Raw genomic sequence first — 19,720 nt, 5'->3', positions numbered from 1 at the left:
CTGCTCGCTTTCTCTCTAAAATAAATAAATTTTTAAAAAAGATTTTATTTTTTTATTCATAAGAGACACACACACAGAGAGAGGCAGAAATGTAGGCAGAGGGAGAAGCAGGCTTCCTGCAGAGAGCCCGATGAGGGACTCGATCCCAGACCCTGGGATCACGACCTAAGCCAAAGGCAGAGGCTCAACCACTGAGCCACCAAAGCGTCCCATAAATAAATTTTTTTAAAAAAAGAAAGGAAATCTCAACAAATACACCTTATACATTAGTCACACTTATACATTTGTCAAGTGCTCCTTTATGCTACAGATTATACCAGGTACTAGGGATACAAATATTACTAAGCTGGGGTGGAGGCTGCTATGGCATACAGTGGGGATACCAAGGAAAGAAAAGTCAATTTTACTGGAAGAATCACAGAGATAGGCTAAATCACGGACTAGTCACCTAATTTTCTCAACTTCATTAATTTTATTCCACTTCCAGTTCTAAGACAAATAAGAATAATCTCATAAACAAAAAATACTGAGTGAAAGCAGCCACATACAAAAAAGAATACAAACAGCAGGACTCTATAAAGTTCAAAAATGAGCAAAAAAAATTATAGTATTAATCAGGAGTGATTAGTTTTGAAGATGAAAGGCAAATTAATAAGCTCAATAAATACATTCAGAATTTCCTTAAGATAGCATTTTATTCTTTACAGAGCTAAATAATAAGCAGTCACTCAGAATCTTCCTGTGTCTCTAAATTCATGAATATCTCAACTGCCTTACTTTCCCATAAAAATACAATAAATTATATTTTCACAAGAATAACAGTATAAGAGACAATGAGTAAAGATCTTTGCTAGACCAATTGGTTTATGACTAGCATAGCTACTTAGAAAAATCAGAAATCCCCATATTCATTATGTCTTCAAAGACATAATGCAGTATTTAAATTTCAAATGCCAAAATTATATAAGATGGGAATTTTAGAATGAAAACAACTTTAAAAAACCCATATTTGGGGCAGCCCCGGTGGCGCAGCAGTTTGGCGCCGCCTGCAGCCCAGGGCATGATCCTGGAGACCCTGGATGGAGTCCCACATCAGGCTCTCTGCATGGAGCCCGCTTCTCCCTCTGCCTGTGTCTCTGCCTCTCACTCTGTGTGTGTCTCTATGAATAAAAAAAAAAAAAAAAAAAATTTGTTGTTTTTTAAAAAATCCCACATTTTCTAAGGGCAAAAAGTTTGTGTTTTTTTTTTTGTTTTTTTTTTTTTTGGGGCAAAAAGTTTATATGATCATACTCCTCTTATGTTACACTGTCCGTAGCACCAAGGGTTTTTCATTCATAAAATTCTAACTTAAAGATATTGTGGAGGGAAAACTGCACAGAAAAGATATTCAAAGGAAATATACCAAAATTTTTATAGTAACTGTCTTTACTGAATGGAATTGTGGGTGATTTTTTCTTCTCTATTTTTCTGAATTTCCGAAATTATATATAGTGAATAGTTTTTTTTAATTTTTATTTTATTTTATTTTTTTCTAAAGATTTTATTTATTTATTCATGAGAGACAGAGAGAGAGAGACTGGCAGAGACACAGGCAGAGGGAGAAGCAGGCTCCATGCAGGGAGCCCGATGTGGGACTCGATCCCAGGACTCCAGGATCACACCCTGGACCGAAGGCAGGTGCTAAACCGCTGAGCCACCCAGGGATTCCCGTGAATAGTTTTTTTAAAAAGCGGTTCTGAGGTACAATTTACATAACATAAAATTCCTGTTTTAAGTATACAATTCAATAATTTTTAGTAACTTTACAGAGTTCTGTAATCATCAGGACAATCCAATTTTAGAACATTTTCATCCCCATTTGCATTCATTCTCATTCCTACCCCGATATCTAAATTAACCATTAACTTCCTTGGTTTATTTTGAAGATACACCTTTTCTAGATAGTTCATATAAATGGAATTATGCAGTATGTGGTCTTTTATGTCTGGATTCTTAATATTTTTGAGGTTTATCCATGTTGTAGCATGTACCAGAATTTTATTCCTTCTTATTAATGAATATTCCATGCGCCATATTTTGACTATTATAAATAAAACTATCATAAACATTCTTCTGATTCTTAAGTCTTTGTGTAGACATATATTTTCATTTCTTTTGAATAGATACTTAGGAATGGAATTTCTGGATTGTATGTTAAATTAATGTTTAGCTTGTAAGAAACTGCCAACCTGTTTCCCAAAGTGGCTGTACCATCTTACAGCCCATCTCTCAACAACATATGAGGGTTCCAGTCTCTTCACATCCTCCACAACACTTTTTATGGTCTATCATGTTTTTAGGCACTGGAGTGAGTTCAGGGTAACCAATTCACTCCAGTTTATCTGGGATTTTTCAAGTGTTAGCACTGCAAGTCCCAGGTCTCAGGAAGCCCCTCAATCCCAGGTAATCAGTGATAGCTGGTTACCCTAAGTGGGTATGAAATATCATCTCTTAGGGGTTTTAATTTGCATTTCCCTAATGACTAATAATGCTAATTACTATTTTTATTTTTTTTTAAAGATTTATTCATTTTATTCAGCGAGAGAGAAAGACTGAGAGGCAAAGACACAGGCAGAGGGAGAAGCAGGCTCCATGCAGGGAGCCAGACATGGGACTTGATCCCAGGTCCCCAGGATCACACCCCAGGCTGCAGGCGGTGCCAAACCGCTGGGCCACTGGGGCTGCCCCGCTAATTACTATTTTTAATAGAAAAAAATTTTAAATAAAAACTAAAACATATTACTATCATAGATTGCGTTTTATCATAAGAACAACAATACTTCAAGTCATCTGTGTACAAGTCATAAAGAACCTTGCCCTTTGAGATACTGTAAAATAAAAGCCTACAAACAGGGTAAGTAGAGGGCATAAAGAGATATGCTACAGAAGTTTCTAAATGTCCTTTCAAATGGAACAGAAACCAGAAGGGAGAGAAATGTTTAATCGCATAGTCCAAACCCTCAGGATCTTTCCATAATCACTCTCATTTCCAGGTCCACAATGCTCTCTCCTTCAGCTGCCTACCCAAATGCTACCCAACCCACCATCTTGCAAGAAAACTTCTGTAGTTCCTTAAGTGCTCAATGATCTTTTTTTTTTTTTCCTATTGCATGTGGAAGCAGCATCTTACAATTTATAACTTTTTTCGCCTCATAGCACCTAATACAAAGTGTGTTACAGCCAACTATTTACATGATTAGAGTACTTCACGATTTATTAATCTTACTGTATCATAAAATACATGTGTATTTGTAAAGCAAAATTATTTCAATTTAACTTCCTACCATAATTATTTTTTATGGTTAATTCCAAATAATAAATACAGATTTGAGTGGAACAAGAGGCAGTCTGTACTATCACCACCCATTAGTTGGGCACCTGAAGCCTGTTGCTTCCTACCCTTCTGTTACCTGCCTACTATTTATGTGCTTCACAGAACTTCTGTCCCTCAAATTCATGTATGGACAGAGGAAGCAAGCTGTGAACTGAACAAGAGATCTGACAAAACTACTAAATTGATATCTTATTGAAGTTCAAATTGTAGGAGACTCTCAGAAGAACACTTCTGAAGTATACTGCCATCACTGACAACTACTAGACATTCCAGTAAAAAAATGCTTGATCTTATAAAAGTACATATGGCATTACATTTGCAGGGGAGGCCCAATAAGGACTTGAGGACTAGTCAGATCTGGATCTGAATTTTACTTACTGTGGAATCATAGTTAAGTTACCTAACCTTTCTTGGCTTATTTCCACCACCACCTCCCAGGTTATTGTGACAATGTGGCAAAAATCCCCTTGCACTGTGCACAAAGTAGATAGTTAAATTGAATATTTTGTTCCTTTCTCCTTAATCTAATTGTTAGAGAATAAATATATGCTCTCAAAAGGATGGAGTGTATTTCTGAATCAGAATGGCTCAATTTTTAAAATAAGTTTTATTCTTAATATCAATTTTAAACATGTGACCTTTTTGGAAAAAAAAATAAGTATCCCTCAAATGCTGCCTTGTTTTTAATCAAATTAATTACCATGATGCTATTTTTGGTTAGAATCTTTGAAAACTGACACAATGATTCAAATTACCAATAAATACTGGCTTCTTGACATTATTAATACACACATTAAGAATATATGTGGCAGAGCACTGGGTGTTATTCTGTATGTTAGTAAATTGAACACCAATAAAAATTAATTTATTAAAAAAAAAAGAATATATGTGGCAACCAAATATTTATCATATAGAAAACCACTATCAATCAGACTGTAAGGAAAAACTCCTGTGCAAAAAGACTAAAGACTATGCGTGTGTATGATAAATCTTTTGGCCATATTCACAGGACCCCTGACCTTAACTAATAACCTTATACCTGATATGCACCTAACAAACTAAAAAATAATGAGCCTTCAGAAAATATAAGTTTCATTTTACCCTTAAAATTGCCCTCTTCAGGGATCCCTGGGTGGCGCGGCGGTTTGGCGCCTGCCTTTGGCCCAGGGCGCGATCCTGGAGACCCGGGATCGAATCCCGCGTCGGGCTTCCGGTGCATGGAGCCTGCTTCTCCTTCTGCCTGTGTCTCTGACTCTCTCTCTCTCTGTGTGACTATCATAAATAAATAAAAAAATAAAAAAAAAAAAATCTGAAAAAAAAAAAAGATTGCCCTCTTCATTCAGTTTGCAAGATCTTTACCTTGAGCTAAATTCTACTACACATAATGTTTTCCATCTCCCAAATATCACTAATGGAATGAGGGAGGGTGTGTGTGTAGTGTGTGTGTGTGTGTGTGTACACATGTATGCAGAAAAAACATTACAGTGAGATTCAATAAAAATATATTTGATTATTAATCTCTTTATGTTAAGTACAGAAATTTCCTTTTCACTTACTTCCACTGCTGCTACAACCTGGAATATTTTCTCCAGGAGAATACCCCATGAGGCCTCCATTCCCATTAGGATTAGAAGGCACTGATGCAAGAAGACCTAAAGGGAAAAAAAACTCCTATTAAAATATGATCAAGATCAAATTCAAGGATAGGTACATAAACACCTGACAAAGAAACAAACCAAAGGTAATTACTGACATACCCAGTCCTCTATATCGTGAAAGCTGCTGGTAGATCTGCTTCATCCTCTCAATATTCAAACGGCTTGCCTCAGCATGATTCACCATTGGTTTAGGATAATTAACTCCTATCAAACATTTGGCTACCTTTTGGATACCTTCTGGTGCATTCCAGGGATCATAGATATATTTTGCAGGGAAACCTCTTAGGACAGGCAAATAACGCCTTTTGGGAGAAGGAAGAAAAACTATTAATAAAATAAACTACAAGCAAATTATAACAAACTTATTATTAGCTATGAATGACCAAAATCAAGTCAATACCATTTAATGATTTGTTTACCCATCTCCTCATCACTGCTGCCCATGATGAGTGGAAAAAAACCTTAAGTGTTGCTTAAACATGAAACGCTCTTCCTGGATTAGTTATTCCAAACTGAGTAATAATCACCCTTGATTTACCTGATATAGTCTCCATTGGGATCTGTTCTCCTACCAAAACCAACAGGGCAATAGCAGTGAAAAAACTGTTGGAAAAAGGAACTACAAGACAGCCACATCCAACTTCCAGCATTTATGCTCCAATCTGCATCAAGCAATAATTCTTCAAATACCTTCAGAAGTAACAGTAACCAATTAGTTTGTACACATATAATTCTCAAAGCAAGCATTTTCCAGGACTCTGTAGATCAAAAGTCAAGGCAAAGAAAATCTAGCACAGAACTGTAAAATTGAACATTCCAATGTGAGCCTCCTTGTCAATGTTCTATTCTGTACTGAGTTATTTCAGGGAAAGAAAAATATCAGTAGTATAAGTGAATTTCTGAATAGAATTTATCTCTCTGGTCTTTGCAATGTTATTGGGAAGAGGATAAAATAATTACTCAAGCTACTGATTCAATTAAAAATGCAAGAAAAAAAGCAGTAAACACTTTCAAGAAAGCAAAGATGCTACCAAGTAAATAACTAACAAAAACTTAGAAGTTTAATATACTGGTCTACATACAGGGAGCAGCCAAATATAAATGACCTTTAAAAATGCACTAGCGAAAAAGAAAAAAAAAAAAAAGCACTAGCATTATAGAGTTTAAATTTGGAATTCCTTCAGCAAAAGGGAAACAGAATTAAAATGCCTTTTTATAAAGTCATTAAGTGTGTACTATATACATCTATCTACCTCATGTACAACTTTGTACTAAGAAATACAGGAGATGAAAAAAAAAGAGGATCAGAAATGGTCCTTGTGGGATGCCCGGATGGCTCAGCGGTTGAGCATCTGCCTTTGGCTCAGGGCATGATCCCAGGTCCGGGGATCGAGTCCCACATCAGGCTCCCTGCAAGGAGCCTGCTTCTCTCTCAGCCTAGGTTTCTGCCTCTCTCTCTCTCTCTCGAATAAATAAATAAATCTTTAAAAAAAAAAATGGTCCCTGGATAGGGAAAATCTAATCCTATTATGTACGACCACAAGTTGATGTCACAAAATGCAGTATGCTTCACTTTACATAATAGATCACTAAAAAGTATAATGTTAAAGTGAGGCAAAATGTTACATAATTTTTATAATATAAATTCATTACTTCTAAGAATTCTTGGGCAAATCCATTTTTGTAACAGAAATGATCACTTATATAAATATTTCATCTAATGAGTCCAGTGTGTTAAACCTTATAGTTCCCTTGATGGCCAGGCTGGTTCAGTCTCTGAAATGACTTTAGGTTCATCAAACCAGTTTTCTGGGGGTGCCTGGGTGGCTCAGTCAGTAAAATGTCTGCCTTCAGCTCATATCATGACCCTAGGGTCCTAGAATGGAGCCCACATCACGCTTCCTGCTCAGCAGGGAGCCTGCTTCTTTCTCTCCCTTTGCCACTCCCCCTGCTTATATTATAGTTTCTTGCATTCCCTCTCAAATAAATAAATAAAATCTTAAAAAAAAAATCAAACCAGTTTTCACCATTTTTCCTGTCTGATACACCATTCTGCTCTCCAATAGTATGCCTGTGTTAGGGAATTAAAATCTTTACCTGCTGAAAAAATTAGACTATAAATGAATCTAAATAACTTCCAGGAATTGTCTTAATAAGGTATAGAGTCCTTCAAAATAAGACTGTGCTAACATTAGTTAGAAGAATACTGACCTTCATTCCTTCTTCCCAACTAATCCACAGGTCACCTCGGGTCAGGAAGCAAGCTACTGCATGTCTGGCTAAATGGTGAATCCAACCCTCCTGACGAAGCTGTGTCATGATGGCATCAATCCACGGAAAGCCTGTCCGGCCTTCTGCCCATTTTGCTAAAGCCTCGGGATTTTTATCCCAAGGAATCTGAACACAGATGGGGTTTCCTTCCATTTTATCAAAGCGTGGATTATTTGTTGCTGCTGTATAGAAAAATTCACGCCATAACAGTTGCCCATAAAGGGAAAGGGGAGGGGAACTATTCTTCTTCACCTAAGGTTAAAAAGCAAAGTATTATCATCAGCAATTTTTAAAGAAGTATTTTGAAAAATAAGCTTCAGTTTTAGACAATACCTTTTTGTAGAGATCTGTGAGTTTGAAGTAAAATAGTCGACATGACAAACAACCAAATCGGAGATAAGGACTGAGTCCAGTAGGGCTAGCGAGCAGGGAATTTGCATTCATTCGAGGTCTTTCAAAGTTTGCCACCCAAGCCTGAAAATACACAGAGAAAATTATACTAACTAACTGCCTTTTCCATATTAAAAGAGTGTTTAAAACAGACATATTTTTTAAAGGTTACACAGTTTTTGGAGATAAAATTTTATTTTCCCAGTCACAAACATGTTTTAATAAAAAAACACAACAGAATAAATGTGAGCATTCTTCTGTTTCAGCCATCCTCATGTAGCACATACTCATGTGAAATAAATTATATTCAAATTCCTAACACCAAGCTGAGAGGACTTTCAACCTGTCTCCTTGACATTGAGGTAAAGGTGAAATAGAAGAATAGCTTCAAAGTTATGGTCATCAGATACCAGCTTACACAGAAAGAATAGAAGAGGTAGTACTGGTAGTAGATAAAGAGGAAATAGCAGAGGAGGGAAAAAATATTCAAACAAAGAGATGGTTGTTAATTTTCAAACAATTAGGTTTATGCTATTTTAACTATTTCAATTCTTCTGTTTAACAGTCTATATATTGCTTTTAAAAAAGAGTGAATTTTTTTTTAATGCCAGTTTGGAAATATAAGCATGATCTATAATTATACTTTTCTTTCCAAATGCCTTTCCAAACGTGTAAGTGCTTCAGTTTCTCCGCCTGGCCATACTGCAGAGGGCAAACCATCTGTATCAAAACCTAAAAAAAAAAAAAAAAAAAAACAGAAAAAAGAAAAAATATTCTTCCAGAACTAAAATAATTTTTATTGAACCATAATAATTGGGAAAAACTATTTTGCAGAAAAATTATGACAGTAGCATAAAAATGAACTGAGGGCCCTGGATAGGTCCTCACATATAAGGATATAACATGGTCTCTATTCTTTTGGACAAACATCTTAAGGTGATAATAGATCATATTTATAAAACAAATAATGTACAGATTTATCACTTCTTTGCTTAAGAGTTTCTTTTAGACTTTTTTCTCCTTTCCCTTTTAAAGCAAAAACCTTATGTATCAAATTAGAAGTGAGATTTTCTGAGAGATTTATTAACTCTCAAACTTCATTTACACCTACCTAGTTCTTCCAGTGAAGGGACCCCATATTTCTCATCATGGTCATCAGACAGAGGAGTTGTGCACTTTTCTACTACTTCCGAAGTAATTGTCTCTACTGGTATCTCTAGTGGTTCCATTTTGCTGATGAGAGTCTGGAATCTTTTATATGTAAGAGGTGGTTGTCCACCATTGAGTTCGATGATCCTATTACAAAGTTAGTAAAATGCAAAAAAAACAAAAACAAAAACAAAAAACTTAGTAAAATGCAGTTAATATTAAAAAATGATAATATATTTTGTTGATAAGTTCTAAGAATACTTAAGATCAGAAAACAAAATTAATTACTTAAGACTTCCAGGAGGATATAAACTTCTTATATGGCCAGGAAACTTATTAAAATATCTAAAAATTATTCTCTTCATTTTCTAGACATCTGTTGTGTGTCAAAAATATACAGCATGCGAATAACAAAACCTTAAGACAAAGGGTATTATTAAGCACCTATGAGTGATGGCTAAATTAGCCTAAAGGCAATAACATAGAAGTTATAAATATATATATATATATATGTATATATATATATATATATATGAAAAGGTAAAAACATTACAACTCAGCTCAAAGAATCTCTTAATCATCAGTAAAAACTAAATCAGACCAATATTATACTGAAGGGCAATAAAGCAAGTATTACTAGGATTCTATAACTATAGAAATAATCAATTGCTACTTCCTGTTGTGCTCATCATGCCTTTGTTAAATTTGCCAGCATATGTGTCTTATGAACATACTTTATATTTACTTCTGATCACTAAATGCCTCAATCAAGTCATACTAAAAAGAGGATTAGAACACCAATAAAAATTAATTTATAAAAAAAAAAAGAGGATTAGCTTTGCCAATCATAGTGTGGATTAGACACTACTCACAAATAACTAATTATTCTTTTTTACTATGGCCATTTGCTTGGCATTTAGCCCTAACAAAGAATTACTGGTAAAATCCAATGCCATCATTTTATGGTTCAGAAACTAAAGCCTACCAAAAGAGCTAAATAAATTAGTCACGGTTGCATAATTAATAAATAGTAAATCAAGGTTTTCTTAATCCAAATATAGTACATTTCTTAAAAGTTTTAAATTCCAGTTAGTTAACATGCAGTGTAATATTAGTTTCAGGTGTACATTTAGTACAATTCAACACTTCCACACAACACAAGGTTGCTCATCGTAAGTGTACTCCTTAATCCCCACCACTTATTTAACCCACTCCTCACCCACCTCCCCTCTGGTAACCATCAGTTTGTTCTCTATAGTTAAGAGTCTGTTTCTTGGATTGCCTCTCTTTTTTTCCCTATTCTTGTTTGTTTTGTTTCTTAAATTCTATTTTTCATTAATAGTGTATAGGAATGCAACAGCTCTTTATACATTGGTTTTGTATCTACATTTTTACTGAATTCCTTTATCAGTTCTAGTAGTTTTTTGGCAGAGTCTTCAGGGTTTTTATATACACAGTATCATGTCATCTGTAAATAGTGAGAGTTTTACTTTTTCCTTTAACAATCTGGATCCCTTTTATTTCTTTATACTGTCTAACTGCTGTGGCTAGGACTTCTAGTACTATGTTGCATAAAAGTGGTGGGAGTGGACATCTTTGTCTTATTCCTGACTTTAGGGAGAAAGCTCTTAGTTTTTCATGTAAGGCCTTTATTATGTTGAAATATGTTTCCTCTAGACTCACCTGCAGAAGATTCTTATCATGAATGGATGTTGCATGCACTTTGTCAAATGCTTTTTCTGCATCTACTGAAATGATCATATGGGTTTTTAAAAAAGATTTGAGAGAGAGAGAGAGCGCACACATGCGCATGTGAGCATGTGAGCACCCAAATAGGGGTAGGCACAGAGGGAGAGGGAGACGCAAGGAGACTAATGTGGGGCTCAATTCCAGGATCATGACTTGAGCTGAAAGCAGATGTTTAACTGACTGAGCCACCCAGGGACCCAATGATCATATAATTTTTATCCTCTTACTGATGTAACATATCAGGTTGATTATTTTGCAAATATTGAGTCATGCTTACATGTTAGGAATAAATCCGACTTGATCATGGTGCATAATTTTTTAATGTACTGTTGGAATCTGTTTGCTAGTATTCTGCTGAAAATTTTTGCCTCTACATTCATGAGAGATATTGACCTATCGATCCTTTTTATGGTGTCTTTATCTGGTTTGGTATCAGGCTAACACTGGCCTCACAGAATGAATTTGGAAGTGTAATTAAGAAAACAGTCTCATTTATAATTGCGCCAAAATAAATAAATAAAATATCAGGGCACCTGGGTGGCTTGGTCGGTTAAGCAACTGCTTTCAGGTCAGGTCATCATGATCCCAGGCTCCTTGCTCAGTGGGAGTCTGTTTCTCCCTCTTCTCCCCACATCTACTTGTGCTCACTCTCTCTCTCTCTCAAATAAATAAATAAAATCATTTAAAAAAATTTTAATATATCTAGGAATATAGTTAACCAAAAAGGTGAAAGACTTGTACTCCAAAAACTATAAAACGCTAACAAATTCTAGACAACACAAAGAAAGAGAAAGATACTCCATGCTCCTAGGTTGAAAAAACAAATACTAATGGGGCACCTGGCTGGCTCAGTCAAAAGAGCGTGCAATTAATTCTTGATGTTGGGGTCATGACTTTGAGCCCCATGTTGGATGTAGAAATTACATAAACTTTAACTTTTGTTTAAAAATTAACAAAATTGTTAAAATGTCTACACTACTCAAAGCAATATACAGAGACACCTGGGTGGCTCAGTGGTTGAACATCTGTCTTTGGCTCAGGGCATGGTCCCAGAGTCCTGGGATCGAGTCCTGCATTGAGCTCCCCTTGAGAAGCCTGCTTCTTCCTCTGCCTATGTCTCTGCCTTTCTCTTTGTGTCTCTCATAAATAAATAAATAAAATCTTAAAAATAAAGCAACATACACATTTAATGCAATCCCTATCAAAATATCAACAGCATTTTACACAGAGCTAGAACAAACAATTCTAAAGCTGGTGTGGAACCACAGAAGACCTGTAATTGCCAAAGCAATTGTGAAAAAGAAAAAACTGGAGGTATCACAATTCCAAATTTTAAGTTATATTACAAAGTGGTAGTAATTAAAACAGTGTAGTACTGGCATAAAAAGAGACACACAGATCAGTGGAATAGAATAGAAAACCCAGAAATAAACCCACAATTATAAATGGTCAGTTAACCTTTGACAAAGGAAGAATGAATATACAATGGGGAAAAGTCTCTTTAACAAATGGTGTTAAGAAAACCTGATAGCTACATGGAAAACAATGAAACTGGACCACTTTCTTGCACCATACACAAAAATAAACTCAAAATGGATTAAAGACCTAAGTGTAAGATCTGAAACCGTAACAATTCTTGAAGAGAGCACAGGCAGTAATTTCTCTGACATCAGCTATAGCATCATTCTTCTAGATATGTCTCCTCAGGCAAGGGAAATAAAAGCAAAAATAAACTATGAGGCTTCAACAAAATAAAAAGGTTCTGGCAAAGGAAACAATCAACAAAACTAAAAGGCAACCTACCGAATGGGCGAAGATATTTACAAATGACATAGCTGATAAAAGGCTGGTATCCAAAATAAATAACGAATTTATAAAACTCAACACCCCAAAACCAAATCATCCAATTAAAAATGGGCAGGATAGGGATGCCTGGTAGCTCAGCGGTTGAGCATCTGCCTTAAGCTCAGGGTGTAATCCCAGTCTGGAGATCAAGTCCTGCATCAGACTCCCTGCAAGGAGCCTGCTTCTCCCTCTGCTGTGTCTGTCTCTTTCTCTCTCTGTCTCTCATCAATAATAAATAAATAAAATCTTTTTTTTTAAAGAGCAGAATATATGATCAGACATTTTTCCAGAGAAGACATCCAGATGGCTAAGAGATACATGAAAAGATGTTCAATATCAATCATCAGGGAATTGCAAATCAAAACTACAAAATCACCTCACACCTGTCAGAACAGCTAAATTTAAAAACACAAGAAACAAGTATTGGTGAGGATATGGAGAAAAGAGAACCTTCTTACACTCTCAGTGGGAATGCAAACTGGTGCAGTCACTATGGAAAATGATATAGAAGTTCCCCCAAAAGTTAGAAATATAATTACCCTAAGATCCAGTAATTGTACTACTGGGTATTTACCCCCAACATACAAAAATTAGTATTAAAAGGGATACATGCATTCCTACATGTATAGCAGCATAATTTACAACAGCCAAACTATGGAAGCAGTCCAAGTGTCCATCAATGGATAAAAAAGACACACACACACACACACACAGGAATATTATTCAGCCATAAAAAAGAACAAAACCTTGCCATTTGCAACAACACGGGATAGAGCTAGAGAATATAATGCTATGTGAAATAAGACCCCTGCCTGAAATCAAGCCATAGTTTTTTCATACATTTGTTTTTTTTTTATTTTTTTAATTTTATGATAGAGAGAGAGAGAGAGAGAGAGAGAGAGAGAGAGAGAATGGCAGAGACACAGGCAGAGGGAGAAGCAGGCTCCATGCACCGGGAGCCCGACGTGGGACTCGATCCCGGATCTCCGGGATCGCGCCCTGGGCCAAAGGCAGGTGCCAAACCGCTGCGCCACCCAGGGATCCTTTTTTTTTTTATTTTTATTTTTTTTAAATTTTATGATAGTCACAGAGAGAGAGAGAGAGAGAGAGAGAGAGAGAGAGAGGCAGAGACACAGGCAGAGGGAGAAGCAGGCTCCATGCACCGGGAGCCCGGTTTTTTCATACATTTGGAAGAGGAGAATAAAATTAACTAGTTTGTCATGTAACACAGAATTAGCTTTATTAACTAGATAAAATGATTAAATAACTAAAAGTAAAATAATTTAAAAGGTACATAAATTATGAGGTTTCAAGTTCAGGACTTACAAGGACAACAGTATGCCAAAACTTACTAACTTAATGAATCTTGTGAACCTTCAAGACTCAAACCATGTAATACTTCCTAAATTCAAACTTGACTACAGAATCTTTTTTGGACAAAGCATCACCAAGAAATGTTATTTCAAGAAATATACTTTGGGAAATAAGATACTATGCCACTGTTCAGAGGGCCACAGTGATACATAGTAATATCACATACAATTTGCAACTGGACTTAAAATCCAGATAGACAAGATAAACACAAATGAAATAAAAAGAAAAACTTCAATCATACTAAATATATCACAGCATTTTGTGTCATCTAAACTATGAAAGTAATATTGCTAAGAGCCCAAAAAGTCAAGACCACAGGCCAAGTTAGAATAATCAAGGAAACTTTTGTGATACTCTTAATAGTTTTTTATTTTTAAGATTTTATTTATTTCCCCATGAGAGACACACACAGAGAGAGAGGCAGAGACACAGGCAGAGGGAGAAGCAGGCTCCATGCAGGGAGCCTGATGTGGGACTCGATCCTGGGACCCCAGGATCACGCTCTGGGCCGAAGGTGGCACTAAACCACTGAGCCATCCGAGCTGCCCACTCTTAATAGTTTGAAATTGAAATTCTAAGTATTTTTATCTTCTGCACTCATTTGTCTGGATTCTGGCATCTGTCACTGAGTAAGTAAAAAATCAGAGAAGTTAAATAAAATGCTAAGGGTCTGACATATATTCATTTAATTCTCCCACAGTTCTATTATGTATATGTTGTTACTTCCATTTTAAAAAACTTAAGTCCTGTGGGTTAAAATTTAATGGTCCATGTATTTCTTTTAAAAGAATCCTGAGGGCAGCTCTGGTGGCACAGCGGTGTGATGCCAGAGGCCCGGGATCAAGTCCCACATCGGGCTCCCTGCATGGAGCCTGCTTCTCCCTCTCCCTCTGCCTGTGTCTCTGCCTCTCTCTCTGTGTCTATGAATAAATAAATAAAATCTTAAAAAAAATAAAAAATAAAAGGATCCTGAGATTAAGACATGAGCTGAGATCAAGAGTCAGATGCTTAACTGACTGAGCCATCCAGGTGCCCCTTATCCATGTACGTAACACCACCGATCTGTACACTTAAAAATGGTTGAGATAACAAATATTATGTGCATCTTATCAAAATAAACAAAAAGAAAAAAAAACTTACTTGTCCAGGTCATACAATGTATGTGAAATTCGTACAATTACTTCTACTCCAGCTTCAGTAGCCAGTTTCTTAATAGCTGCATCTCGTTCCTTTCCAAAGGGCTCAGAATCATACTCAATTGAAAGTTTAGTAATGTTCCATTCCTAAAATAAGGAAAAGGGACAAAATGTACACAAATTTTAATTATTATTTTTCCATTATAACAATATTCTGGTAAAAATGTGAAAAGCTCCAATTCTACATATAAAATGATCATACATAAACTTTGAATATGCAGGAAAAAAACACACAATTTATAAATTTAGAATTATGTAACTAAGAAATGAACACTCACTAGATTTTAGGCACTGCAGTAGGCAGTAGACAATCTAGTAGTATGCTTAAGATCAGCTTCCTACAATAATTGTGTTTGTATAGCACTTTACTTTTCAAATAAATTACACTTATATTATCTCATTTGCTCCTCAAAATAAACCTCAGTTTAGCAGGTTGATAACTCTGGTTGATAACTCCATTTGGCAGATAAGGTTATTTTAAAAATTTAGGGACCTGCCCAAGTTCAAAAAGAACAGGAATACTTAGAGGGTATTTTTGTCTGCTGATTCTAAGAACTGGTCTTACACAAACCTTTTTTTTTTAACTTTATTTTATTTTTAAAGATTTTATTTATTTATGAGAGAGAGAGAGAGAGAGAGATCAGCAGAGACACAGGCAAAGAGAGAAGCAGGCTCCGTGCAAGAAGCCTGACGTGGGACCCAATCCCGGAACTGCAGAATCACGTCCTGGGCCAAAGGCAGACGCTCAACCACTGAGCCACCCAGGCATCCCTTTCACAAACCTTTGATAGTTAATATGGTACTTTGCAGAGGTACTCTGTTTTACAATTTTTTTATTTCTAATTACCAAAAAAAAAAAAACTGTGGAGATACAAAGATAGTAATAATGTCAGATATTTATTGAGTATCAGGTGCTATATTGATAAGCTCTGTACACATTTCCTTACACATTGTGATTTTCAATGTGGAGGCTGTGACTTAAAGCAGTTGTGATTTCCGAAGGGGGTAGTAACTTTTTTAATTTATTATTTTTAAAGATTTTATTGGAATCCCTGGGTGGCGCAGCAGTTTGGCACCTGCCTTTGGCCCAGGGCACGATCCTGGAGACCCAGGATCGAATCCCACATCGGGCTCCCAGTGCATGGAGCCTGCTTCTCCCTCTGCCTGTGTCTCTGCCTCCCCCCCCCCCATCATAAATAAATTTAAAAAATTTTAAAAAAATTAAAGATTTTATTTATTCATGAGAATACACAGAGAGGAGAGAGAGAGAGGCAGAGACAGCCTCTCTCTCTCTTTAGACAGCCGAAGGCGGCGCTAAAACTCTGAGCCACCCAGGCTGCCCAAGTAGTAACTTTTTCAATTCTTAAATGTACTCTGATATATCTTACAAGAAAAAAAAAATCAACTGTTAAGTCTACTATTATTTAACTAACTATGTGGTAACACACTAATTCTCCAAATCTGTACAAATTAGACAAGGACTGTTCCCAATGGTAGGTTAAAAAAAATGCTAGTATAAACACTGCAGTGTATATCCTTATCTTTATGAATGCATCTTAAACATTTTGGGGCCTTAGTTCTATTTTTCCTAGAAACAGTTCCTTGAAAAACAATGAATAGATAAGTGCATTTAAAATTTTGACAAACATTGTCAAATTTTCCACCAGATATATTGTACCAATTCGCATTCTCATCAGTAGTATACCAACGTGTTTGGTCCCCATATACTTGCCAGTAGAGTGTGTTGAAGGTTTTTTGAAACTACTAACAAATACACATGGTATAGACAGAAAAATAATATCTCATTTTAAACATTTTCCTTCCTTGAACATTTTGAAGAATGCATACCAAGTCATAGATAGCTGTTACCTTTGGATAGCTGTTAGCTTTGAAATTTCAGAGTGCAAAAGGGAATTATTTTTATTTTACACACTGTTGCACTGTTCACATTTGTTAGAACAATCATGTATTGTTTTTGAAATTTAGAAACAAAATTAAAATAAGGGTGGGAAAGCATTATATTACTTTGTTTCTATACTGTTAGTATAAAATAGTAGTTTAAATCACAGGATCTAAAGTCAGACCTGAGTTCAAAGACTGGCTCAACTATTTGCACAAATGGCTAAATTCTTTATGCCTGTTTCTTCACCTATAAAATGAGTAGAACGTGAGTAATGTGCTTAGAGAGTACCTACCACATAATAAACACTATGTGTTTGCTGCAATAAAATGAAAAAAAAATCATACAGGGTTGCTGAAAAGATTAAATAATACATGTAAATTGTTAAGGATATAGTACACAGTAAGTCCTCAATGAATGGCAGCTATTATTACTAGCCATTTGTATACTTCTTCTTTAGTAAGTTGCAACTTATGTTTGCTTGGTTTTCTAGCACAGTGAATTTTTCTCTTGCGGACTTGTAAGAGCTCTCTAAATTTTAATGAACGCAACCTTTCTCTGCCATATATGCTACAACTTTTTTCCTAAATAGTTTGTAATTTTATGATTTTTTTATAAATTTTTTTTTAGTTTTTAGATAAATGGTAGAGTTTAAAATAAGTCAATAACACTTTTGAAAAGGAAGGGAATCAAAATATAGACAACATTACTAGTAAAGATAAATTGGAGAAAACATAATAGGTTTATGGGCAAGTAAGCTTGCTAATATTTCACCCCAGAATTAAAGAGATTAACCCATCCAATGATAAGCAGCACCTTCCCTTCAGTATATACTACCCCCATAAAACTTAGCACACAGGAGAAAAGAATAGGATGTATGCTCTCAGCCACTGAGAAGAAAAGGTACAATCTGAGCTATACTCATCTAGCTCCTTTTAGTAAACTGATCAATGAAATCTTTTACTTCTTCCTTGGGGATAAATTAGTGAACATCACTCCATAAGAAGAATGAAAAGCTAGGGAAGAGAAGGTTCCCCAAACATTAAATGTATTAATTCATACATGGAATATTATAATTCTTATTACAGGGGGATACAATGCTAGGTCCCTCCCTCTTGGAGCTTACAGGAAGACTGGCAACACAAAGGTAAATTTAAGAAATAAATACATAATAACTATTAGAAAAAAATATAATGCTATGGTAGAGAATATGGGGATGAGGGTAAGTTAGTAAACTAATTATCTACTCTTTCTTCTCCAATTCTACTTGCAAGGCTTTCAGTTGGTAGTGAAAGTTTATATCCTTGATTGCTCCCTATCTTAGGTGGAAAGCACTTTTTATTTTACCATTAAGAATGACATTAGCTATGTTTTTAGTAGACCATCATTATCGGAGCACCTGGGTGGCTCTGTTGGTTAAATGTCTGCTGTCAGCTCAGATCATGATCCCAGGGTCCTGGGATCAAGCTGCACATCAGGGAGCCTGTTTCTTCTTCTCCCTCTGTCTCTGTCTCCCTACTCATGTTTTCATTCATTATGTTCTCTCTCAAATAGGTAAATAATTTTTTTTAAAAGACAGCCTTTATCAAATTAATATTTACCAAGTTTATATTCCTAGTTTGCTTATTCCTAGTTTTAAGCAAACCATAAATGGATGCTGAATGCTTTTTCTTCATCTATTGTGATAACTGTAATAGCTTTTCCTTTATTCTTTTAATAGGAAGAATTACTTTAATTGATTTTTATAATGTTAAACCAACTCTGTATTCCTGGGATAAATTGAGGTAGCATTATTTTAAAATATTGCTAATTTCAATTTGTTAATATATTGTTAAGGATATAAGCCTGTTTCTGGGGGACACTGGCTATCCTTACTTTTTTTCTTAAGATTTCTTCCTCGGGTTTTGATATTAGAGTATGGTATTAAAGTTATGCTGGTCTCATAAAAGAAGTGTTTTGGGGAATTGTTCCCTACATTTTCCTATGTTTTCTGAAAGGTGTTGTAAAACTGGTATGATTTCTTTCTCAAATATGTGATAGAATTCACATCTAAAGCAATCTTGAGGGATCCCTGGGTGGCGCAGCGGTTTGGCGCCTGCCTTTGGCCCAGGGCACGATCCTGGAGACCCGGGATCGAATCCCATGTCGGGCTCCTGGTGCATGGAGCCTGCTTCTCCCTCTGCCTGTGTCTCTGCCTCTCTCTCTCTCTCTCTCTGTGACTATCATAAAGAAAGAAAGAAAGAAAGAAAGAAAGAAAGAAAGAAAGAAAGAAAGCAAGCAAGCAATCTTGGGCCTGGAGTTTTATTTATAAGGAAGGTTTTCAATTACAAACTCAATTTTTTTTTTTTATAGATACAAACTATTTTTTTTATTTTTTATTTATTTATGATAGTCAGAGAGAGAGAGAGAGAGAGAGGCAGAGACACAGGCAGAGGGAGAAGCAGGCTCCATGCACCGGGAGCCCGACGTGGGATTCGATCCCGGGTCTCCAGGATCGCGCCCTGGGCCAAAGGCAGGCGCCAAACCGCTGCGCCACCCAGGGATCCCCAAACTCAATTTTTTTTAAGAGATTTTATTTTGGGACGCCTGGATGGCTCGGTGGTTAAGCGCCTGCCTTTGGCTCAGGGCGTGATCCTGGTGTCCTGGGACTGAGTCCCACATCAGGCTCCCTGTGTGGAGCCTGCTTCTTCCTCTGCCTAATAAATAAATAAAATTTAAAAAAAATTCTAAAAAAAAAAAAAAGAGAGAGAGATTTTATTTGAGAGAGAGAGAACGAGACAGAGCAAGCACACACATAGGCAGAGTGGCAGGCAGG

At 36.0% G+C, this 19,720-nt stretch overlaps 1 protein-coding gene across 3 annotated transcripts in view; it reads right to left on the bottom strand.

Moving 5' to 3' along the window:
* The window catches only part of CRY1 (cryptochrome circadian regulator 1), a 107,985-nt gene that overhangs the window by 14,476 nt on the left and 73,789 nt on the right, over positions 1 to 19,720 (bottom strand). For all 3 annotated transcript variants that reach the window (XM_055328623.1, XM_055328622.1, XM_055328621.1), the window contains exons 3-10: positions 14,950 to 15,092; positions 8,804 to 8,988; positions 8,336 to 8,424; positions 7,636 to 7,776; positions 7,243 to 7,554; positions 5,570 to 5,721; positions 5,131 to 5,333; positions 4,930 to 5,025 (exon numbers count right to left, since the gene is read on the bottom strand). In XM_055328623.1, coding sequence (XP_055184598.1) covers positions 4,930 to 5,025; positions 5,131 to 5,333; positions 5,570 to 5,721; positions 7,243 to 7,554; positions 7,636 to 7,776; positions 8,336 to 8,424; positions 8,804 to 8,988; positions 14,950 to 15,092 — 1,321 coding nt within the window. The remainder of the gene's footprint in view (positions 1 to 4,929; positions 5,026 to 5,130; positions 5,334 to 5,569; positions 5,722 to 7,242; positions 7,555 to 7,635; positions 7,777 to 8,335; positions 8,425 to 8,803; positions 8,989 to 14,949; positions 15,093 to 19,720) is intronic.

The sequence above is a fragment of the Nyctereutes procyonoides genome, unplaced genomic scaffold (assembly GCF_905146905.1).
Source record: "Nyctereutes procyonoides isolate TBG_1078 unplaced genomic scaffold, NYPRO_anot_genome, whole genome shotgun sequence".
Classification (NCBI taxonomy): domain Eukaryota; kingdom Metazoa; phylum Chordata; class Mammalia; order Carnivora; family Canidae; genus Nyctereutes; species Nyctereutes procyonoides.
This window is presented reverse-complemented; position numbering and strand designations above follow the sequence as displayed.